At 34.5% G+C, this 23954-nt stretch overlaps 4 protein-coding genes across 6 annotated transcripts in view; 2 read left to right on the forward strand and 2 right to left on the reverse strand.

Moving 5' to 3' along the window:
• The window catches only part of LOC106167634 (uncharacterized), a 36784-nt gene extending 32668 nt beyond the window's left edge, over positions 1–4116 (forward strand). For both annotated transcript variants that reach the window (XM_087003129.1, XM_087003138.1), the window contains one exon: positions 3208–4116. In XM_087003129.1, coding sequence (XP_086859255.1) covers positions 3208–3743 — 536 coding nt within the window. In that variant the 3' untranslated portion in view covers positions 3744–4116. The remainder of the gene's footprint in view (positions 1–3207) is intronic.
• Positions 4117–5243: 1127 nt separating this feature from the next.
• On the reverse strand, positions 5244–18357 carry LOC106162017 (3-hydroxy-3-methylglutaryl-coenzyme A reductase). Of its 2 annotated transcripts, none has more exons than XM_087003180.1 (18): positions 18196–18357; positions 16702–16896; positions 16418–16532; positions 15841–15928; positions 15538–15622; positions 13590–13802; positions 12996–13270; positions 12506–12717; positions 12123–12310; positions 11806–11921; positions 11606–11684; positions 11201–11359; positions 10675–10829; positions 10281–10386; positions 9882–9988; positions 6729–7092; positions 6403–6554; positions 5244–6082 (listed from the first exon to the last, which is right to left on the reverse strand). In XM_087003180.1, exons 2-18 carry the CDS (start codon positions 16861–16863, stop codon positions 5992–5994), a joined length of 2667 nt encoding a protein of 888 aa, XP_086859306.1. In that variant the 5' UTR covers positions 16864–16896; positions 18196–18357; the 3' UTR covers positions 5244–5991. The 2 variants fall into 2 exon arrangements, with proteins under 2 accessions (XP_086859306.1, XP_086859304.1); XM_087003178.1 differs by lacking the exon at positions 18196–18357 and adding an exon at positions 17316–17543.
• Positions 18271–23768, forward strand: LOC106162018 (glycosylated lysosomal membrane protein A). The gene is made up of 7 exons (XM_013539118.2): positions 18271–18486; positions 20668–20961; positions 21242–21436; positions 21727–21951; positions 22482–22792; positions 22997–23172; positions 23621–23768. Exons 1-7 carry the CDS (start codon positions 18271–18273, stop codon positions 23629–23631), a joined length of 1428 nt encoding a protein of 475 aa, XP_013394572.2. The 3' UTR covers positions 23632–23768.
• On the reverse strand, positions 18629–19689 carry LOC147764880 (uncharacterized). Its single transcript, XM_087000791.1, has 2 exons — positions 19622–19689; positions 18629–19184 (listed from the first exon to the last, which is right to left on the reverse strand). Exons 1-2 carry the CDS (start codon positions 19687–19689, stop codon positions 18701–18703), a joined length of 552 nt encoding a protein of 183 aa, XP_086856917.1. The 3' UTR covers positions 18629–18700.
• Positions 23769–23954: the final 186 nt, after the last annotated feature.

Here is a 23954-nt window from a genome sequence, read left to right on the forward strand (position 1 = left end):
TTATTCCAATACAAAATAAAATTTAATAAACTCAAGCTAGCTCAGCCCTATTAGCAATTTTTTTTACTATGATTTTCTGATAGCTTGGGCCCTAAGTTCAAATATTCTGCTTGTTTGCCATGTAATAGGTGAAAGGTGTGACAGATTCAGCTGTTGCCATAGTAACACAGGGGTTTTAAAATTATAATTTCTGGGACCTTAAAATTGCCATGTATTTCAAATATATGATCTCGCTGTATTGTAAACTTTTTAAAAAAATTAGACTTGGACCTAAGTTATCAACAAAATTATTTGAAAAAATTATCGTAGTTCAATTGCCAAAATGGCAGCCAATCCAAGATGACGATAGATTTATGTTAATTTTCTTCTTATTACTGAAAGTAGCTTTTTGTGAACTTTGAAAGCAGCATTGGAATTGAAAAAATGTTAGGTTTTTGGATATGCTGATATGAACAGAATTGCATAATTACTGTTTACAGTGTTTGTTACTCCTATATCCTCTTTTTTAAGTGTAATAAAACCTAAAACCCATGGTGGCCATCACAAAACAGGGTTCATACATATTGCTCTGCTGACCGAATATATATTACATTTTCGTTTCAAAATGCCTCTTGTGCTCTTTCTGATAAACTGAATTAACCTATTAGGATATTATCTAAATATAAATCATTTCTATTCATTTTCAGCCAAATTATATTTACTTGGCTATTCCAAAATTCACCATGGCCACAAATGGCCATGACAGTGCAGGTATGAATTTTGCTGCAATAATATTAAACAGTGCAACAAACAAATAATTCTAAAATTTGTGCAGTTAATTATAATCAAATATGCCCTTTCTACACTGCTTTCACGGAAACACTTGTCCATATTTAGTTAAATATTTAGGATTAAGGCTTTTTGAAAATGGATGAAATGTCTTGGCTGTAGTCTTTTTTCATGAAGAATGTTCACTGGAAAGCCAATTAAAATTTGCTTTTACCTCTGAAACTGAGTTTTTGTTACAATCTAAGATGGTGTTCATCTATATGAATAAATGGAATAAAACTTTTACATGTATATGCCATAACTCAGCTTCAAACTGCTAGAGAGGTACAATTATATCCACGTTGTGGAAAAATCAATATATCCACTAACTTCAACTGAATATATAATTTAATTTTTTATAACATTTTACTTAAAATATAATTTATAGAAATGCAAAATCGCCATCTATATTTGCAAACTAGTTGCCTTTCACTCAAAATCAGACTATTTTGTGTCATTCAACTTGCCCAATAGATGGTAAGAGATGATCAAATAATTTCAGCCATCTACCGCACGATAATTTAAATACTTGTAGACCATATTGAGTTATTACAAATGTTCACGATCTTGGCTTCATATTATTCAAATTCAATACATCAAAAGGTAGCAACAAATACAAAAGAATAAAAGAAGGCAATTTCGGAGAACAATATACAATATTAGAAGTTTAATAGGACAGTAATATATACCAAAGTAAATCACCCAGGATTGGTTGGGGTCATTTTGGATTTCAAGTTTTTTTTTTTTTGTTCTTAAAATGATAATTATAGGAATAACAAACACTATAAGCCGTAAGTAAAGACTAAATACCATATGGATATCAAAATACTTAACATTTCTCGATCCCATTAAATTTATTAAATTTTCAACGTTAGTTACTTACAGTAGAAACAGGTTTAGAAATCAGCTTAAACCGGCCGCAATTTTGATATTGCTGCCATCTTGAAAAAAATCACATCATCTTGGATGTTCAAAGAATGTTTTGCCATCATACCACGAATACAGCTGTCTTTTTAAGTTTACATCATTGTTGAAGTTAATATATTTGAAATGTATGAAATTTTCTTAGTCTCAGAAATGTCAATTTCGAACCCCTGTGTTAGTATGGCAATGGCTGGGTTAATTGAATAGAAAACAAGCAGAAAATGGGATCTTAGGATGTAAGCGATATATATAATAGTAAATAAAAGTCGATAAAGGGGGATTCAGGTTAATAAAATCAATCTAAGTAACATTCTTTTGGAATATAATTTTCAATCAATTTTTAAGCAAGAGTGTATCATATTGACCACAAATATATAGTCCCCTATACTCATTGACAGCCATTTCTTTCAAATGCGACAAAATACATTAGTATTTCAACTCAAAAGTTTTCTTTTCCATGTCAAATGTGAGTGATTAGCATGTACATGAAACTTTGTGTGATTTCTTAGGTCAAATGTGAGTGACTTGCATTTATTGGGGGGGTATTATAGGTCTTTTATCTAGTCTAGGTTATTGTTGACCATTTGATCTTTCTTTTTTTTAATCATTTTGCATGACCACACATCTAGTAGTGATAAGCAATATTAAAACATAAGTATTCATCCAAACTTAAGATAAAATTAGGAATATTGCTGTCATATTTTAGTCTACTGGTTACAAAGATGTAAATTCACGGTCATTGGCGGCCATTTTGAATTTTGAAAGCCATACTGTAATCCAAATTAAGTCAAGTAATTGAAAAGGGTTCTGTTTTTATATTCAGTGCACCAAAAGTAATGAAGAACTTAATTTGGGATGATAAATCTGTCATATTTCCAGACAGGACAGCTACATGTAAAAGACTTGTTTTGTGGCAGCCATGTTGGATTTCAGGATTTTTCATCTCAATAAAAAGATTGCACCTTGAACAAACACTACAGGCAGAAAGTAGAGATTCCATGCTACACTGGTGCATCAAAATATCCCAGATATTGCAATTATTTAATAATTAAATAAGAATTAAAAAATTAAAAATTATCCAAATTTCTGAAAAAACAGCAAAAATTGGCCGCCATCTTGAATTTGCCGCCATCTTGGAAAATTTTGTTCATCGTTAGGTATAGTGCACATCTTAGACTACATGTCTAGAATGATTTTGAATTCTATTTAGTTTATGTATTTGAAATATTTTAGATTTTGTTGGGCTCAGAAATGTCAATTTTTAACCCGTGTGTTACCATGGCAACGGCTGTAGCACCCACACCCACCACCAGTTTAATGGCAAACAAGCAGAAAATAAAAGCTAAGGACCTAAGCTATCAGAAAAACATAGTGAACGAAAATCACTAAGGGGGGGGAGGGTTTCGGTATTTGGCCCACGGACTATAGGCTCTTGTCACCGCAGTCACTGTAATAATTTTTAATATAACATTTCAGCTGATTATATGGCTTCCTGGAGAAGTACAAAAAATATGTGGTTCATAGATAGTCAGTACATTGAAACGGAAAAAACATACGAGGCGAGTTTCTGGAATTGTCTAGTTTTACATATATTGGACCCTTTGAAAAAGACTTACGGGGAAGCGAAATTGAAAAAGGAGCTGCTCGGCCTCCGAAAAAGGGCTATTATACTTTTGGGCTTCCTCAATGTTCTCTGGATTGTCATTACTTTATTGATACAGAATCAGTCGGATATATTCATACGTTGGACAGACCAAAACGGCTTGGAACAGAAAACTGATCCTCTGAGTCTTTTGTTTCTCAGTCTTTTCATTCTTGTTACGTCTATTCAGTTTGTAGTTATGTTCTTTCATCGGTTTTGGACGTTGATATATTACATGTCTAAAGCCGTAGAAAGGGTTTCTGAATGCAAACGTAAGGGAGATCCAGAAAAACCTGAGAATGGTAGAGGAGATACAGAAGGATCGACAAGGGAGGATAGAAAGGATAAAGTTTTGGGTGAAACAGTTTAATGTGTTGAAACCCGAACCCAAAGAACTGCACTGAACTGAACCTCGTTACTTAGACTATTTTCGGTTGTGTTTATGTACACACCTAATTACTTATCCGTGTAAAGTGAAAGGAGCTTCGAAATAAAAAATGAAATTATATAGCTGAACTGAACATTGAAGTTGAAAACTGGAGAGAACATGACTTTTTAATTTCATTTTACAGTAGGCCATCGACTGTCATGAACCATACAAACACCTGGTAAATATTTTTAAAAAGAAAATAGGAAGAGATGAATGCCTGCCGTTTGAATTATAAAATAAAAAGGGGTTGGTGTAAATTTGTCGACTTGCAAATGCAGAACGATTTTCGGACGCGATGTTTGATTCCTTTGTGTGTGTGTGTATGTGTGTGTGTTTGTACATAAAAACAGAACTTTTGGAAAAATAATCCGACCAGGCTGATTTTCGAACTTGATCTGTATTTCATAAATATTCATCAGTATCTCTGTCTGTACATAAAACGAAGTTAAAACAGTCGGATGAAAGTTGATCTACGTAGTAGTGTTACTCATAATGATGAAATTTTAATCTGTTCAATTTGTACACAGCATACCTGGGAAGCACTTGGGACTTTATCAGTCACACTGAAGTTTCATGACGGGGGTAGGGGGAAGGGGGAGAGACACAACCTGTCTCACATCTGGGACAGTGTTATAGTGAACAACTATCACTAAACTGTTCACTATACACCGTCATGTAACCTCAGTGAGACTGTTGTATTGCTTTTCAGCTACATTTGTGTATAAACTGCACTTTTAAATTTCATCAATATGAGTAACCCTACTACATAGATCAACTTTCATCATGAGTTAAAGACATATCAGTTTAGGGAATTTTATCATTATCTTTACTGAAATTGGTTCTACGTGAGAATTGGGCTGTTTTATTGATAATTTTAATTGTAATTTCATTTTATGATAGAATTGGGCCATTTTTAAATCTAGAACCTTAACCTTTAAACATTTGTATATCTTGATAACTGTGTTCTCAAGTGCTTCTTTTTTATGAAAAGTCTACTGAACATTTTTAATGAATTTTAGACTGCAACATTCAAGTCATTCTGTTAGTGTGTCCCAGCCCCTTTTCATGTAACAGGCACTGGGCTTCAGGTGTTCAAAACCAAAACCAGAAATACCAGTGAAATACTACAAAAACTACCATGAGAAAAAAACATAAAAATGCATAACTGTGTCTGTGAATAAAAATAATAGCAAACAGTTTACGAACTATTAAGGGCATGCCTGTATATTCTATTTATGGCAGGTTGCCATTTAACTTTTCTTCAACTTGTCTTTCTCAAATAAGGCTCCCATTTTTCTTTTCTTTTTTTTTGGAATATTTTTCCATTTTTAATTCTGTTAATTCTTGTCTCATAAAGCAGAAAATGTATACCACAACACAAATCCACATTTCTTTGGAATAATGCTCGTTCTATGCTGCAGAATGGATAGGGATTCCAGGTAAGTTTAGGGCCCATTTATTCAGTTAATCTATGCATCTTAATTTCCTCAATTCTCTTAATCTTCAATTCAAATTATGCAAGGTCACCTCTGGTAACTATCTAGAGTAGAAAGCAGCAGGTTCTTTTGGTCTGGTTTTTTAAACATACCAAAGCACTTTTTATCGGATCGTGCACTTGGACATCAATTCACTCATGAGTCATGAGGTACAAAAAACATATTCAGGATGTAGAAATCATACTATTGTAATTGATGTGTAATTTAAAGCCAAATGAATTGGTAAGTGTCAAGAAATTCCATTTCTTCAAAATTTCCCAGGAATTTCCAATGAATTAAAGAAAACATAATGCAATTTTCAGTATCCCAATACTTGTAGCAGTTTTTAAAAATCTGACAAATGAAGATGTTGGGATCCATTAAGCAATGACTTGCTGTTTTACCTCGTAAAGTGACCTCACCTGTCATACAGGTAACACTGAAAGATCCCATTATAAGCGAAAAAGCACTTTGATTTCAAGTTAATGAACTCTCCCTCATAAGTCCACCAATACAGACACAGGTGACTATGAAATATATTTGTGACTGCACAAAAAAATTTGCGAAAGTTTGACAATATTGTTGATACCATCATAATCCAATAAAGTATCCTTCTAGTTCCGATAAATAAAACCTGCTGTGCCACTCTTAAAGATTTAATAGTGGTTTGCAAGCATTTCTATATTCTGCCATTGCCTAAAATGTATTGTCCATCAAGAGGCTTTAGTTGTACATGTTCCAACATCAGACTCCTTATTGGTTTTCTTTGGTAATGTTGCACCCAGGTTAATAGCTACTGAAGATCTGAAAAGACAAGAATAAAAGTTATTTGTAATGTATAAAAATGTTAAAGCATATTCAAAGTAAAACAATGCTGAATACTTGTATATCATAAAATACTGCCCTAGTTGTTAAAACTTTTTTCAAAAATCTCAAAGGCACTTCCTTGCAGAGATGGTGAAAATCAATAAAGCAAGTTCTTATCTATCTGCCCCTGGCATCTAGTCTTCCAAAAACAATCACAAAATAATAACAATAATAATAACAATGATATATGAAAATATGGCTCTGCAATCTTCAAATAAAATGATATCAGTTAAATACACAACATAAAAGCTACCAACCTATTATGTGTTAAATGACTCCTGACTAAATGTCCTGCAGCAAGTGCAGACATCAGAGACAGCTCTCCTGCCAGAACAGTAGCACACACCACTCTGGCCAACAGGGATGCATTGCAGCCTGCCACACCATTACTACCATGTACACCAAGCATCTGAAATACAGAAGCGTACTTAAGAGTAAATCCAACTGTAAGGATTGGGACACAATGTATGAAAAAGAGCAAAGAGGTTAATGAAACACATAAAGCTGTCTATGCAAAGAAAATAGGAATACCTACTGTTTCTAACCCCTCCCCCTTTTTTTCTACGTGTATAAAAGGCCATACCTGTAAGCAAGCAGCCTGTGGTGGTAACACAGTCCCACCTCCCACAGTGCCCACCTCTATGGAAGGCATACTACAGCTGATATAGAGATCTTCACTGTGAGGTCCCACGCCCTCCATCAGAGTTATACAATTAGCACTGGTCACCACCTGGGCTGGATCTTGACCAGTGGCTATAAAAATAGCAGTCACTATGTTGGCTGCATGAGCGTTGAAACCACCAATACTGCCTGCCATGGCTGAACCAATTAGATTCTTACTCAAGTTCACCTCTACCAGTGCCTGTGTGGTAGTTTTGAGAACATTGCGCACTGTGCTGGCAGGAATTGTGGCCTCACATACAACTGATTTGCCTCGACCTTCAATCCTGAAATAAATTTTTGGGAAGTTCATTCCATGGATGTAACTAGAGGATCAGAGAGGCGATACCGCCTCCAAATATTGTACCACCAGCTGGAGCAAACGCATTCGTATAGACCCCCACATACACAAAATAAGGGACACAGCCACCAGTTTTGTGCTTGACAAGCTGTAAAAATGCAATCAACAAGAATTTTTAAACTATTGCAAAAAATATATATGGTACAATCAAATTTAAGTTCTTCGTAAGGTAGGTCAAGGGTCAATTTCAAGGTCACAGTAAATTGCCAGTATATGACTTCCTATTCAAGTTCAAGAGTAACTATGGACCTATCTCTGTCAAGTTTGAAGTTAAAAGAGAAAGAAATTAGCAGAGTTCAGTTCATGGTAAAAAGTAGGTCAAAGGTCAATTTCAAGGTCACACTTAGATTGCCAGTATAGGACTTCCTATTCAACTTCAATAGTAACTATTGACCTATCTCAGCCAGTTTTGGAGATAAAAGGGAAGCAAAATTTGTAAAATTCAGTTCATGGTGAAAAGTAGGTCAAAGGTCAATTTCAAGGTCACACTTAGATTGCCAGTATAGGACTTCCTATTCAACTTCAATAGTAACTATGGACCTATCTCAGCCAGTTTTGGAGATAAAAGGGAAGCAAAATTTGCAAAATTCAGTTCATGGTGAAAAGTAGGTCAAAGGTCAATTTCAAGGTCACATTTAGATTGCCAGTATATGACTTTCTATTCAAGTTCAATAGTAACTACGGACCTATCTCAGCCAGTTTTGGAGATAAAAGGGAAGCAAATTTTGCAAAGTTCAGTTTATGGTGAAAAGTAGGTCAAAGGTCAATTTTAAGGTCACATTTAGATTGCCAGTAAATGACTTCCTATTCAAGTTCAATAGTAACTACGGACCTATCTCAGCCAGTTTTGGAGATAAAAGGAAAGCAAAATTTGCAAAATTCAGTTCATGGTGAAAAGTAGGTCAAAGGTCAATTTTAATGTCACACATAGATTGCCAGTATATGACTTCCTATTCAAGTTCAATAGTAACTACGGACCTATCTCTGCCAGTTTTGGAGATAAAAGGAAAGCAAAATTTGCAAAATTCAGTTCATGGTGTAAAGTAGGTCAAAGGTCAATTTTAAGGTCACATTTAGATTGCCAGTATATAACTTCCTATTCAAGTTCAATAGTAACTATGGACCTATCTCTGCCAGTTTTGGAGATAAAAGGGAAGAAAAATTTGCAAAGTTCAGTTCATGGTGAAAAGTAGGTCAAAGGTCAATTTCAAGGTCATAGTAAGATTGCCAGTACATGACTTCCTATTCAACTTCAATAGTAACTATGGACCTATCTCTGCCAGTTTTGGAGATATAAGGGACTAGATGTTATAATTTTGGAGTTACCATAATGTGCCTTAAATTTCGTACAGAAAAAATTAATTAAAATAAAGAAAATGTCATTTTGGTCAAAATTCTTGAAATAGGAGGTACTCTGAAGTTTCAGAAGTTCAAATTTGATGAAATAATGTCATTTTTGAACACAAGTTGTCTGCTTTGCCAAGCCTTATGTTTTATTTTTCCAGAGTTCAAAATTTATTATCCATTACCGTACTGCACATTTTGCTTTTACCACCAATATGTACTTTTTGATACAGCGTAACTCGAAAACCGTATGGAATACAAAAAAACCGAGACGACCTCCAGTGTTGGGCTTTACATGCTCTACAAAATGCAAAAAAGAATGGGTCTCTAGCATTAACGATTCCCGAATTAGAGACAGTTTTCAGTTTCGGTATCTTATGGCCGCTACTCCCGTGAAAATGCACCGATTGACCCCAAATTCATGGAGATGAAAGATGACCTGAAGGGTAATATTTTCCAATAATATTATTGGTTAAGTCTGTGTGGTGTCTGAATAACAGGGCAAAAAAAATTTTTTTCGTAAAAAATTTCATTTTTTTGAAAATTTTGGCCCATTTGACCTTGAAGTAGAGGTCACAGGTCAAATCCAAGGGTATATTTGAAATCTACACATATGACTTTTGGAAAGCCGTCTATAGAAATTTTTCCCATAACTCCTTCTGTAGGGTAGATAATTAGCATTTAATTTTGCCATTTTTAGACAAGGGTGAATTGCAATGAGTGCCACACCCAGACCCCAATACCGACAAAGCCCAAATTTTACGTGGAACGAGTTGAGATTATAGGTGACCTAAATCCATGAGATGGGTACGGGGGCCCTTACCGTCTAGGAGGAGAAGCGGTAACGGTAGCCGTCCGGCGGAGCCGGCGGAGCCGGCGGAATGATCCGGACGGGACCGAAACCATGTGTACCGCCAGCGCTAACGCTGGTGGTACAATGATGCCAGGATGCATTAATAATTTTTCTGTATATAAGGACTTGTATTATGAAGACTTTGTAATGAAAATATGAATGATTGCACAAGAAGAATCCCCCCCCCCCCATATATAATAGTACTTTTTTACCAGCAGATAAATTGGGGATAAGGGGATAAAGTGTCTACAACACTTCATTTGGGCACACAAAAAATTACAGATGCATCCAAACTTCACAGCAGTCAGAGGTATTTAACCTCTGATTCTTTAGAATTACCTTATCACTTTTCCAGAACAAAAGTCTGCTGAACAATGATCTCAATGCGATTGACTGAAAACTGTAACAGATGACTGGGCAAAATGGCAAAAACCTTCAATTTTACACAAAAAAATGCTCATCTTATTCCACGAAAAGCAATGCACACTGTAAGTTTGCTTTGTCATCTTCTTACTTACCAATTGATTGCAGAGGCCTTTTTGTCCACACAATAATTCCCACTGAGACTTATAACTTCCATTTCTTCAAATTTATCTTGGAGAAAACTAAGGGCTTTTTCTGTTCCCTAAAACATATGACAAAATGTGCTTAAATTACCAGACACACAAAAATTTCATTTCCCAAATTTGCATTTCATAATTGGTCAGTTTTGATAAAATATGTATACAAAATCTTTTTTTAAATATATGTAGGCAATTTATCAATTATAATATATTTTTCTTTCATATGAAGGAAATTTATAAATTGCAATGATTTTTGTCTAATTTGCATTGTTAAAGAATAAAATTCTGTGTAATTACTTTGTTTAAAAAATGCATCAAAATAGACAAAATGGATTATATATAAATCATGATCACCTTAGATAGCATATTCATCCCCATGGCATCTCCAGTTACTGCCACAAAACGTATATATAAGTGTCTCCCTGCTTGGGCTGACTGAACCCTGTCTAGTCTACAAAACCTGTCATCAAATTTGAAAAAAAAATAATAATAATAATAAGTACACATTTTTAAAATTACAACTTAAGGGTCTTAATTCCAGTTTTGTAGTTGTTAAAATAAAGGTGAGTTTGAATTGACAAGACAGTAACATGTTTGACTTCAAATCCAGAAAATTTACTACACTACAAATTGTAGCCAGACGGGTCTTAGTATCTGCATCTAAAATGTATTTAGAAGCAGAAAAAAAAGATAAATCCATCAAATCCCATTCAATAATAAAAATAAATAACATAATTCACTCTATTACCTGCTAGTAGAATCAAATGCTTCCTTTAGTATATCAAAGTTGTCCCTATTGTTAAGCCATAGCTTAAGTTCGCTGGCCTTTTGAGCACTGGGAAACCTGACTACTGGCCCCCTGGACATACCATCTCCTATTACCATGCTCTTCACACCACAACCCTATAAAAAAAGGGCATACATGAAGCAAAATATACACACTAATTTCACATTACTTTATATGTAGTCTTAAACTCATTTTGTTAACTTGCTTCTTTTTTTCAGGGATTTTTATCTAGTCCATGCAACATTTTACTAATAGTACAAATATAAATGCATTTTAATCAATTTAAAAAACTAATTTTCTACCATTGCTACTGAAACTACTGAAGTAAATATTCTAATTCAAACTATTCAATTGATTCAACTGATTCAAACTCTGATTGCTTCAATGATAAGCCAAACTAAGTCCTGGAATATGCATTGCATTTCAAACTACATCTTTCTTAAATACATTCTACATCATTTCACATTTAAATGTAGAATGTACTTACAGCTAAAGCCCTACAACCTCTGTTTGCACTGGCTACTAGGCAACCCTCTGTAGTTGCCATGGGAACCTGGTACTGCTGACCATCTAAAACTAGTGGACCAGCTACACCCACTGGCATGGGCAAATAGCCTATTACATTCTCACAACATGCACCTTCAACCTGGAAATGCAACCAAAATATGGTTAATATGAAACCTTCAAGATAAAATTATTTTTATTGCTGGAAGATATTATCCTGTTTAAAGATGGCCTGCTATAACTATATTCAGAAAAATAAACATGGCTTATGTGCTTATTTTTGATTAAAAATAAATATTTCCATTACAAGATGTTAATCTTAACCAATTTTCAAATTATTTTATCTTTCACAAATAAGATTTTGAAATATTACTCTTTCTCAACTTACATAAGTATAGTCGTAATTTGTATAGGGTAGCATTTCCATTGCTTTGGTGTTTGGAAGAACTTTTGAGACAAGATTTCTCCTGAAAAAAAAAAAGCAATCCTTGAAACACATCACTATGTTATATGCTATTCCTGACAGATTAATCTTCACCAAAATGTAACATGCAGATTAAAGAAATAAAGGAATGTTATGAATTGTACCTTATGGCAACTCCCCTTTCATGATTCCCAAGAGTACTTTCCAACTTGTAGGCAGGAATATGGCGGGATTTCACTAACAGTAATATTTCTTCATCTGTTAGTTGACTAGGTCCTTCCTATGTATTGAAAAATATCAGCAAAAATTATACAATTTCTATGATCCTAAATGAACACAAATCCTTGATGCACTTTATATCTTAATTCTTAAATGAACAAAAATCCTTGATGCACTATATATCTTAATGGACTTCCCAAGATTATAATAAAAGAATTTGACAAAACTTGCAGTTTTGCATCTTAAAAGTATATCAACCTACATCTGATTTCATAATCTTTAAGCAGTCCTCCAGTGGCCGAGGTGGCTCTTTTATCTTTATTTCTGGCAAAGGTTCAAAGTTACTTGTAAAATCTGTCTGTGTTTCTTTTTCTTCTGTTTCATCTTCAGAGCTACTTTCTCCAAGAGTAAAATCTATATGATCACCTGTTCCTTCAGACATTGTGATCTCTGTAAATAATAAATTATGTTTGTTTCAAACTTGATCTTAAGCAAATATATATTTAAGACTTACAATATCTTAAAGATTCTGAACACTTGGTTACTTATAAGTGGCACTTATTTTCTAATATGAAGACCTATTTTTTCTCTATACTTGCTCACAAATTACAGTAACATCTAATCATTATTGATCACTGTACACACCTTTTTTAATTTTGTCATCCTTCACTGGAGTTAACACCTGTATGGGTTCTTGCAATATCTCATTCTTTCTATTTTCATTACATCTGCTTTCTTCCTGTTCTTTTTTCACACAGTTTTTTGGATCAATGTCAGTGTCGAAAAAGATATACTTGAATGCGAGAATGATAGCTAGGCCAAGTGTTACAGCATAATCAACATTTGCCGTAAACATTCTGCAAAAGAAATAAATATAATATTTATGTGGAAACAAAATGTTCAAGAGCATTTTAAGATAAATATCAAACCCTAAATGGTGTGTGCATTCTATCAAAATATGACATTTAAGCAGCAGGTACAAAAATGTCATGAAACTCACTTAAGATATTAAGCAAAGCTTATTTAACACTAGGTCACCATTTAAATGTCGTCTTTATAACCTTGTTATCTTTTATTATTGTCTTTCCAGTCTCTTAAAACATTCTTTAAAAGCACTGTCTTCAATTCTACTTACTTCATAATGTAAAACTGCAACAACGAAGCTTCTGGCTGTATTCTCCTTGGCAGGTCAGTCAGAGTTGGGTCAAAACTGACCACTTCCCTAGTAGCGACATTGGGGTCAGCTGTAATACGGCTGTGGGTGTGGACAATAACGAGACCTGCAGACATGATCAACTTTACTCTCTGAGCCACTGGGTTGGGTTTCTTTTCTTCCTCCTCCCTCAGAACTTTAACAAACTGCTGGTGAAGGTGCCACATTGGAGTGTGCCCACTACGTCCTCTAGACAACTGAAATAACATGTTACAAATATTATCACAAGGACATGGTTTAGAAAACAATCACAATCTTGATAATTTTTTCCACTGCTCATTTTTTAAATCAAGCTGTTTTAAAACAACGAATTTTTGATATATTTATGTCAAATAAAAGGATCCAAGCATTATTCAACTTATTTACCTCCACATGTGTCAGATATTTTGACAACACATAAGTTCACTATTTAACCAATACAATAAGGAAACATGTCACAAATAAGAAAATCACCTTCAAACAAATTACAATATTTCCACCAATCCCTAAATATCTTCCCCAAATAGAATCAATTACCTCTAAAACAAGTGCCAGGCATGCAGGGTAGAAGCTCATGAAAGCCAGGTAATTGGCTATTACTGACAGGCAGCCAAAGCAACACATGGTCTCCAGCCTCTTGACTCCTGACAGTGTGCCCACTCCTATCACCAAGGTCTCCACCATAGCATCCAAGGTAAGTGTTGGTCCCAGTAAAGCCATGCCCTCGGCTATGTTCTTGCATACTTCATCCTGAAAATAAAAATTCAGAAATAATTGTAATTATGGGAATGGAATCTATTACCGCTGGAAATCCGAGCAATTCAGTCTATCAAACATTTTAAAAAAGAACTCAAAACATGCCTTTTTAGGAAATATTTTGATTAACTCTTAATTGGTTTTATAAATCTTGTATTAATTGCATTTAATTGTATGGAATAACGGTTGTTTTACCTAGATTTTATTTATGATATTTTATGTAGTATTATTTATGATATTTTATGTAAAGTCTACTGAACATTTTAAATGGATTTTAGACTTAAAATAAATTTATAATTATTATTATTATTATTATTAAATATGCTGGCTTGTGTGGTCATGCTGGGGTGTTGTACATCATGATCTCTCTAACTTGGAAAATAACCTTAAGCTTGCTTCTATTCTGATCCAAGTTGTACAAGTTCTATTTCACCCAACTGTTTTGTATAGCCCTAACCTGTCTAAATTTTAGTCTTGTCAAGACTATCTATAATCATGCACCATAAAATTCATCTATCAAAGGCAGGCAGTGGTTAAGGAGCTGTTTAAAAAGAAATAGCTTATGCTTATATATCTCTCAACCTTTAAAATTTTTAAATGAACATTTTCATTTTGTTGGCTTTTATGAACTTGGATAATTCAATACTCTTATACTTTCATATGCAAATAAATTTGACCCAACACTGTAACCTGATCAAACAACCCAAAAAAAGCAGTATACCTAGGATACATTTCAATGAGACTGCGTCAACAGAAAGGCCTGAACCAAAGATCTAGAAGCATCATCCATACAAATGTGTAAAAAAAAATTAACAAAAGTGCATTAATGAAAGGCATTAATCAAATGCAATTCTTATTAAAGAATGCCTGCAGGTAGTCACAACAACACAAATGCCTCAGCAACGACCTCGTAAGGTAATATCACCTGATCATGCTGTGCCCTTTCCACTATCATCCCACACTTACTGCACTTGATAACTTCAGCATTATGCCAAAATGTTCAAGGTTATGCCAGCAAAGTTTCAAGTGTTCAACAAGCACAAGTCTTGATCATCAATAAGACCCAATAAAGTCGCATCTACCCCTCAGTAAGTGTCTCCAAATTTGTGTAAAAAACTACCAACCTCCAGGCCTAGTATTTCAAAGATCATAATGTGTTTCATACAATTTTGAGACTAATGCTGCAGTTCCATTTTAAGATGTTTGCAAGCCCATGCAAATTCAAGAATCTTGCAAGGGGTTTGCAAAACAAATATAATTTTCCCCCAGAAAAAAAAGAATTTTATCATTGCTCAACCCCTCCTTGCAACCTTATCAAATGGTTTGTACTATTTTTATAAATTAATGATGTACTGCAGAATTTTGTATTACAGTAACAAATATACAATTTTATTCTTTTTAAGGTTTTTAAGCTTTAAATTGGAAAAGAAAAGAAACTTTGCAGGAAAAAATACTTTGTGATGCCTTAAATCAATCATGTACATGATACCTTTAAAATCACATGAAAATCTTAGAAAGTGACACGTGATTTAAAAATGTCAAAATATGCATGGCGATTTTAATTAGAAAAACAATTCATTAAAATACTTCTGTGACAATACTCTGAACATTAAAATAAATACAAATGTCAAAAACCTTGAAAAGTGTTGATACTCCTCAAAGTCACTCTTCAGTTATTTGTCTTTACCTCTCTGAATAAGGCCATATAGTTTCATGAAAAATATCTTACCTGGTTCTTTGAGCTAAGTGCAAACCTTGCCAGGGCACTGGCCTTTGACAGATCCACCAAAAGAAGAAAAAATGGGAGTGCCTCACTGAAATACAATTGTACAGAACAACTTATCCACACCGAAGTTTCCACCAAACAAATGCAGTCCAGATTAATTTTGAAATTAATCCCCCCCCCCCCCCAAAAAAAAAGAAGCTATTTACACACACATCTTACATGAAACAATTAGACTCGATTTCTCAAATACCAGTATATGCTATATGCTTAAAAATGCACTGATTACAAATGTGCCAAAACTCTTACTTGAGACCAGTCAAATCATTCTCCAACAAGTTCACAACAGCACTGCTGAACACAAAGCTTGAAAATATAGTAAAAACCCCAGCTATGCCTGAAATGGCAAATAAAGATAATTCATCTATACTAGCACTTTCCTTATAATAGATATCTGTTCTGCTTGGACACAAATCCCCAATAAAGATACATAAAAATATTAAAGCCTGTGAATCAGACCATAATTTTAAAAAAAAACGTATGTTTGCAGATGTTACATCATCATGGTCTGCAGCCAGAAAGTGACCTTTATTTAGACCACAAATCAATAATGCTTCAATAAGATAAACAACTTCCCTATTGTACTTGGATTTTCAATAGATAGTTTGAAAGTAAGTTGTTTCATAACAAGGCCAAGATCTATGGCAAGAAGGAGCTGCATTTCAATATTATGGTATTATAAAAATACTGCAATTCAAATAATTACTAGTAATGCAATTTAAGAAGTTATATTAGAAACATTTACAAAAACTTTTCTTGATCAATGAATATTACAGTATAAGATTAAGAAATTTAAGGTATACCCATTTTATGTCCTATAACATACCTAAAAGATATTTTGAACCTAATTTTCGGAGATTTCGAAATTGCAAATAAATATACATCACAGCAAGGCAGCGTGTTATGGCTAGGATCAAAATGTCTGAGCTGTAAAATTCCTCCTGGAAAAAAATAAATAAATTTTGATAAACCTATCCCCTTTGTAAGTAGAATATCTGAAGCTTTCAGACACCTGCATAAAAGAATGTCTATGCTTAAATAGTCAAAGATAGCAATAAGCACTGTGCATTACCTAGATCACTGAAATCAGGATCAAACCATCTTACAAACCTCTTCCTTTGGACAAATATAATTCCATCCACATATTTTATCATTTCCGGTTAATAAACTCATAGAGAACAGGCAAACTGTCACTGTAATTGTGCCTATGATCACTTCCCATGGATGCGAGGCACACATGTAACCATAGCGGCGAAATACTGAAGTTAACATCTTTGGGCCGCTCACTAGTTGGGATTTCAGCAGCTGAAAAATAAAACATACACCTATTTAAAAAAAAAAAGACATCCTCAGATATAACCAATCACCCATCAATTGTAGTTAAAACAAGAAACGTATTCCAATTTTGACCAAATTCAACAGTTCAAAAAAGTGGGAACAAATCAAGGCAAGCATTAATTTTTCTTAATAAATATTTTCACAAATTGATGAAAAAATATTTAATCTAATTTCACCAATGTTGCTTCTTTTTGTTGTTGTTGAAAGTATTTTACACTGATCTCCTTGAATTCTCTTGTTGTTGTTCCATTTTCAACACTTCTTGGGAATTAAAATTTAAAAAATGTTTAAGCTACAATTAACTTTTACTTTAAAATAACAGATGCTTTACTATAATTTGACAAAAACAATGTAAATAGCGACTATACAACTTTTCTGTAAATTACCTTTGGATCTGTATAACAATCCGTCTGAGAGAAAAACATTTTGAAATTCAAAACGCGCAAAATTTCTTGCAAACCTCAAAATATGTGCTTGACAAATAAAATCCCTTATAAAATATCGATATGTGGTCTAACACCTAGGAATCGCAAAACGAAGTCTGCTTTTGTGTTGCATTCGGTAAGCGACTGAAACTACTTGGGATAATTCAGGAATCACTGAAAACACCCATGGTTGTTCCCAATGTTTGCTTTTCTAATATATTGGCTGAGAACAGGTCGGAGACTTGGTGGTGTGATTGTCAGACCACCTTTTCATTCATGCCTCGCAACCAATCAAAACCTCCACTCAATGTGCACGTGAACACTAGAAAGCCGAATTTGTACACACCGAGCCTGTGAGGAGAATTTATTCCATTGCAAGCGAAGGCCTTCTCACAGTACGGTGACGAAGGAAAACTTGAAAAGGGCACTTAAAGGCTATGAGCAGTTACTCTGGTATCGAATAATGATGAACCGTCTCGTCGAATACACCAAAATATTTCATCACCAAGAAGCCACTTACGTGACAGAAATACAAACAAGACACCAAGACAGGCCGAATGTAGCGCGTGTGAAAACGAGTTTTACACAACTGATTTACATAATAGTTGTTAGCCGTTCAATATTCCTTATTTTATTCAATATTACTTATTTTATTCAATATTCCTTATTCCATCAGGACTTTATTAATTTATATATACTTTCACTTTAAGATATGCTTTACTTACGCTAAGATTCCCATTTTCGTAATCAATTTTTCAGCTGATCAAGTCAGCGACGTTAGTTCATATAAGATCTGACTGTTTTTTATAAATTATTGGCGTGTAGTTGATAAAGAACTTACCGTTTATCTTGTCAATATCAGTATACGTCACAAAACATATATAAATGTTATAATCATATTTGGAATATCCCCTGTATGACCTTCCTATGTAACCATCACGTCGGTATTTTTATGTTTATGACGTCATCTTCCCCTTTACCACATAGCATCGGTGTTGTGCAGCTACCTTTTCTACATCACATGACTTTGAGTGTTCCTGCTACAGAAATGGGTCGAACGTTGATTTTAGTTTCTTTTATTTGTGTGCTCGCTTGTAATATATATGGCGACAGTACAGAAGCAACACGAAAGGTAATATATTTTTATGGACCTTTGCCTTTCAAGCTCGTTTTATTCGAACTGATTATTTAAATGATTGTTTTTCTTTTTATCAAGAGCTTATAAAATACATGTACTGTATGTAGGTTTTACCTCCAATATTTCTGTGACTGTCAGTCACCATCATCAGGAGTAAATGACTACGGTCATTTCACCTGGAATGAAAATCCAGGTCAATTGTCCCTAATCACTGGCCTTGTGTTATAACTGTTACATCTTCCCCCCGGGGCTCCTCTGCATCCCTCTGAAGCACCGTGAGGTAGATAGCTGGTAAATCATACCTCCCCTGTCTGTTCAGGTCTGGTTGTTTGGTCCTGATGTGTACAGCTTCTGCTATTTTTCTTTGGAATGTCCAGTTTTCCCTGTCTATTACTTTCAGGCTGTCAAAATCAATGTGGTGACCTGGATGTTTGCAGGTATGTTCTCCAAGGGCTGATTTCCAGTTGTTTTTGGCCACTGAGTCTTTGTGTTCTTTCATTCTTGTGGCTAATGGTCTTCCTGTCTTGCCAATGTATTCTCCTTGGCAGGTTCCACATTTGACCGAATAAATCACCCCACATTGCTCTCCTTGGGTTAGAGGATCCTTGGGTTTTACTAGTGCTTGTCTCAGCGTCCAACCTGGCTTATGGTAGAGTTTGATGTTATATTTCTTGTAAATTTCTTTATAAGCTCTTGATAAAAAGAAAAACAATCATTTAAATTTATACATACAGAGCTAATGAAACTCTTCTCTCACAAACTGATTATGTTTAAACAGCCAGAAATACCGACTCTCCTAACAGCAATGTTAACAGTAATACTAGTATGCTGTAGCGCTGGGGATTATGATGTTTAAGCTAAAACTTTCAAAAGTTAGAACACAGAGCAGTTAAGCCCATTCTTGGATAGTGTGAATTAGTCATGTTTGATATATAAACAGTAATTAAATCTCTGACCAATTCAACTGGTTGAGGAATGCATGGGAAGGTGTGTGAGAGGCGGAGAGGTGGTCCGCCATATTTGGGCCTAGCTAGCACTCAGCTGTTATCATTCTGAATGGCCTCGTGGATATATCAGAATGCTCTAGAGGCGCCACAGTCAAGCATGTCCTGTAGCAACACTGGCCTACCTATGACCAGCGACCTCTGAGGCGCCTCGTTTAACAACCTTTACAAATATTTTGAAAGTATAGTACATAGTGAAAGTACAGTACATTGTGAAAGTATACTAGTAGTACATTTGTGAACTTATGTAACAAACTCCCATGAAAATTGATCTAGGCAAAGTATGTTTTAAGTTGGCACAAAAGCGCTCAGTGGTCACAGCTTTCTGGCTAAAATGGGAGGATACATTTGCCCTAATATCTCTATTTAAAAAAAAAAACTGTGATATTTTCTTTAATTTAACAGGTAATATCAAAATTCCAAAAGTGTAACATTCTGGAAAAAAACCTTTCAGAAGATATAACTTGTGTTTATATCTGGCACAATTTTTTTCTGATATACCTAGCACAGTAGATATGTATTTGTATTTGCTAATATCTCCTGTGGCGTGTGTACTGTGATTTTATTGAATTAATTCAGAAACACATGTTAGTACTATACCAGTTTGATAGTTTTTTCTTGTGGTAAACTAGTGTGCTATGACTGAATTACACAATACAGCACAACACAGCACAATACACTTGAAAAAAAAAAGTCCAGTTGCAATTACACAAAAGAAACAGTCTTTCCCAACAAAGTAAGGTGATATAAAAGCAAACAATGTTACAAGAATGTATTGTTGATATAACTTAACAAATCAGCGAGACTTTTATATTGTCAGGACGGCAGCCATATTGGCAAGTGGCCCTTATTGGAAATATTACTGGCCAAGAAGAGCCACTTGCAAACGCGGCAGCCAATCCATGTTTGCAAGTGACTCTTTTTTTTTTTTTTATTCATTAACCCATCGAAATGGCAGGTGAGTATCTTCCCTGATGTGGACACTTTTGGCCTGTTTATATCAAGTTTTAGCTTAAACATCATAATCCCCAGCGCGTAAACTTCTACATAGTAGAAGTGTAAGATGGAAACAGTTTTGTGCAAATAATTTTCATTAACATTTTTAGCACATAGATAAGCAGTTGTGTAATGCTCTAATGTTTGCTTTAATTTTGGTATTTTTATGTTTCAGCTTTCATCAATACAGTACAATCCAGGCTGTGAGAATGATCCCATTTGTAAAAGAGTTAGTGACAGTGGCAGTGCCCCAAACTTGCTGTATGCTTATTCAGTTGGAAATGACACCTTGCACTATTTCTTCAGTACAGTTGGTGCACCAACATTTCTAGTTGCAAAGACTCCTGGTAAAAAACAAGAGTCACTGAATGTAAGCTGGACTGATTTCCTGTCGGTTAATGACACAAACGTGAAGAATTCAGTAAAGCTTCCAAATGTCAACTATGCATTTGCTGTTGTTTTTACAAAGGTAAAGATATATTAGTTACAGTAATTTATATTTTCTTTGTATGAATGGTATGTAGACTAGTGGAGCTGTATCATTTTTTTAAGATTGTTTATTTCAAATAGTATTAGAACATTAGAGTGTATAAATTATGTAAGTGGCAATGTATTTATTGTAAAGTCTACTATTATTTACATAAGCATTAGTATGAGAATTATTTTGCTATGATGTTCCAGCATGACTGGATTTTACTCTATTCATCTTTGAAAAAATAAAACTGATTTGTACCATGTTTTTTCCCCAGCTTTATGAGTATAATGATACAAATGATCATGCAGATTTTACTTCAATACCAAATGATGAGTGGAACTGGAATATACGAGATTTTGCCAAACAGTTTGTATGGAAAGGTCTTAACACCACTGAGTTAAACAATCCTGTGACTGTGAGGACTAACTTATCAATGACAAATATTGATGAATCATACATATCTTTTGATGTAAGTAGAATAAGAAATAATAGAAAAATGGAGTTTGAAGAATGTGATATTATTGTTGTTTGTCATTTAATTAAAAAAAGCAAATAATTATAATTCAAATTGTGATTTAGATACGTGTTAAAGTGAGCTACTAGTATTAGATTTTTAAAATTATACACCCTTTGGGATATTCAGATATATTTGAATTTTGATTATCATCTGGTTTGGAAAAGCATAATCAATAATAAGCACTGTTAAAGTCCAATTTGTGGTGGATGAACAGAATATATGTTCATGTATTTCCATTTTAGTGGAAACTTTTTGGCAATCATGACAGGAACACAGAGGTACCTCATCTGGAGCACACCATCAATGATACTCAATTCAATTTCTTAATAAACAACTGGCCAACTTTCTGTGAAAAATCCCGCTTTGGTTTAGAACTTGTTATGATGGGAACAGACGGAGTGAAACATATGACAAACATTGAGGAGTCAAAATCACTGGATGATGAGTACACACCAGGAGTGTTCACAGTGAGTGCATTAGGCCACCATAATAGGTAGCATTTTTAAAAAATGCATTGCTTCTGAGCAAAATTTCATCTAGCTTGGAATTTTTTAGAATTGCAGGTTTATCTTTTAAAAATTGATCAGTGGTTTCATTTTTGAATGATTTGGGCAAGGCAATTTTTTCCTAATGGAGTTTTAAAAGTAAACAATCTGCAAGTGGGTAGGATTTGTAAGTTTCTCCAATTCTTTGTCAAGTTAAGGTTTGATGAAAAAACTACATGCATGAACACAGGATAGAACCAACAAGTTAATGTATAATGCCTTCACATTTATGTAGTTCTAAAAAGTCACCAAAATTTGCAACTGATGTGATGCTGTAAACAATGATATTTTAATGTACTTATGTAGCATTCTTATGACAGATGATTTTAATCGCCATATTAATTAAATTTAACAAAATAACTGTTTCAGAATTTGGATACAGAATAATAAAGTGTGGTATTGAATATCTTAATTTCAGAAATTCATTTTGAAATTAACTATGTATGTTGCAGATGATCGATTGGTCCACACAGAGTAAAGTACTAGCCAGTGATACAGATGAATCAAAGCAGCTGGGAGGATATCTCCAGTGGAAACCTGTGGTGTATTTGACTGAAGAACGCAGCAGTCAGAAGCAGACACAAGCCAAGCATTATGACACAATGAAAGCAGATCATTCAGTTATCAAAAGTATGGTACCCATGAGGTCTTTGGCCATGGCCTTCTTTGGGGACCAGCTTAACACAATGACACTCAATGCTACAAATATATCTTTTGGCCTTCCAGAAGATGGGTTCTATGCAAAATCAAATTACACAGTTTGGTAAGTGTTTACTGGCCAACTTTCAAATTTTAAAGTCTGTGATGAGTTTGGCTAGTAAAAGATGATATATGTACTTTCTATTAAATACTATTAAATATGTCAAGGAAACTTTCCATAATAAGCATATTGAAAAATATACACTGAGTCTGAGTTAATTGAGGTGGTTTCAGATGCCCTTAATTGCAAAAATGTTATTTATTGCAGGAGTGGCAGTATAGGATACGGCACCCCTCCTCAGGATGAAATTTCAATATTGGTTATCATAGTTATTGCTGTTGGCTTAGGAATCCCTGTTGTACTCATCATTTTCGGTGGCCTGATTGTCTGTATAAAACGTAGAAGAAGCGGAAAGGGTGAAAATATTCTAGTTAACGTTGCAGGTACACGTTATGATGCTATCAATTGAGCCCCTGTGGAGATCACAAATTAATGCAGCTGTGCAATATATTGATGAAATCCTTTCATTTGGTTCTTGACAAAAGCAGAGCTTGCAACTCCTTTTATTGTGCTCAAATTTAATGCAGGCAAAAAAAGGAAGAAATTACCACACAAAAATAATGAATCCAAGTTATGATAATCCTACTTGGAAGTGTGTGTCATGCTGGGAATATGATATCCTTCTCATTAACCCTTCACTTTCAACATGTGCCAATAAAAATGTATTTGGATACCTTGATCTGACATTCCATATGATATTGTTGTGAATGTGAATGTACCAAAGTTAAGGTTCAGTTGTGTATTGCTGAAAATATTTTATGTGTACATTACAAACTAAATATCAAGGACCTGAATGTCATTATTTAAAATGCTGCATTTCTATTTGTTTAGATGGTGACTGAGAACCACAGAGACTTGTAAGAAGTTACATGCTCATTGTCAATAATGAAGATCCACTTGCATGATACTGCATTCCTCCCCAAATTCTGTGTATGTCTAGATGATAATTCCCTAATTTACAGTCCATGCTTAAATTATTCTAACCCAATTCAATTGTTGGCACTGAAAGCCACATCAATCAGTGTGTGCTTGTTGGGTTGTGGAAAATGATTATTGTACCACCAGCGTAGGCGCTGGCGGTACTCATGGTTTTAGTCCCGACCCGTATGTTCCGCCGGCTCCGCCGGCTCCTGCGGCTCCGCCGGCTCCTGCAGCTCCGCCGGCT

The sequence above is a fragment of the Lingula anatina genome, chromosome 1 (genome assembly GCF_051362555.1).
Source record: "Lingula anatina isolate TDL-2025a chromosome 1, LinAna3.0, whole genome shotgun sequence".
Taxonomy (NCBI): Eukaryota; Metazoa; Brachiopoda; class Lingulata; order Lingulida; family Lingulidae; genus Lingula; species Lingula anatina.

Bases quoted from the DNA above. Each gene is read 5' to 3' on its own strand.
- LOC106162018 (XM_013539118.2), top strand. From the start codon at position 18,271: ATGACCTTCCTATGTAACCATCACGTCGGTATTTTTATGTTTATGACG. The intron at 18,487-20,667 runs GTAATATATTTT...TTTATGTTTCAG, and splicing joins GTACAGAAGCAACACGAAAG to CTTTCATCAATACAGTACAA. The intron at 20,962-21,241 runs GTAAAGATATAT...TTTTTTCCCCAG, and splicing joins TTGCTGTTGTTTTTACAAAG to CTTTATGAGTATAATGATAC.
- LOC147764880 (XM_087000791.1), bottom strand. From the start codon at position 19,689: ATGTACTATACTTTCAAAATATTTGTAAAGGTTGTTAAACGAGGCGCC. The intron at 19,185-19,621 runs GTAGGCCAGTGT...CTTTTTATCAAG, and splicing joins TCAGAGGTCGCTGGTCATAG to AGCTTATAAAGAAATTTACA.
- LOC106162017 (XM_087003178.1), bottom strand. From the start codon at position 17,354: ATGTTTTTCTCTCAGACGGATTGTTATACAGATCCAAAG. The intron at 11,685-11,805 runs GTACAATTCATA...TTTTTTTTTCAG, and splicing joins GAAAGGGGAGTTGCCATAAG to GAGAAATCTTGTCTCAAAAG. The intron at 7,093-9,881 runs GTAAGTAAGAAG...AATTTATTTCAG, and splicing joins AAGGCCTCTGCAATCAATTG to GATTGAAGGTCGAGGCAAAT.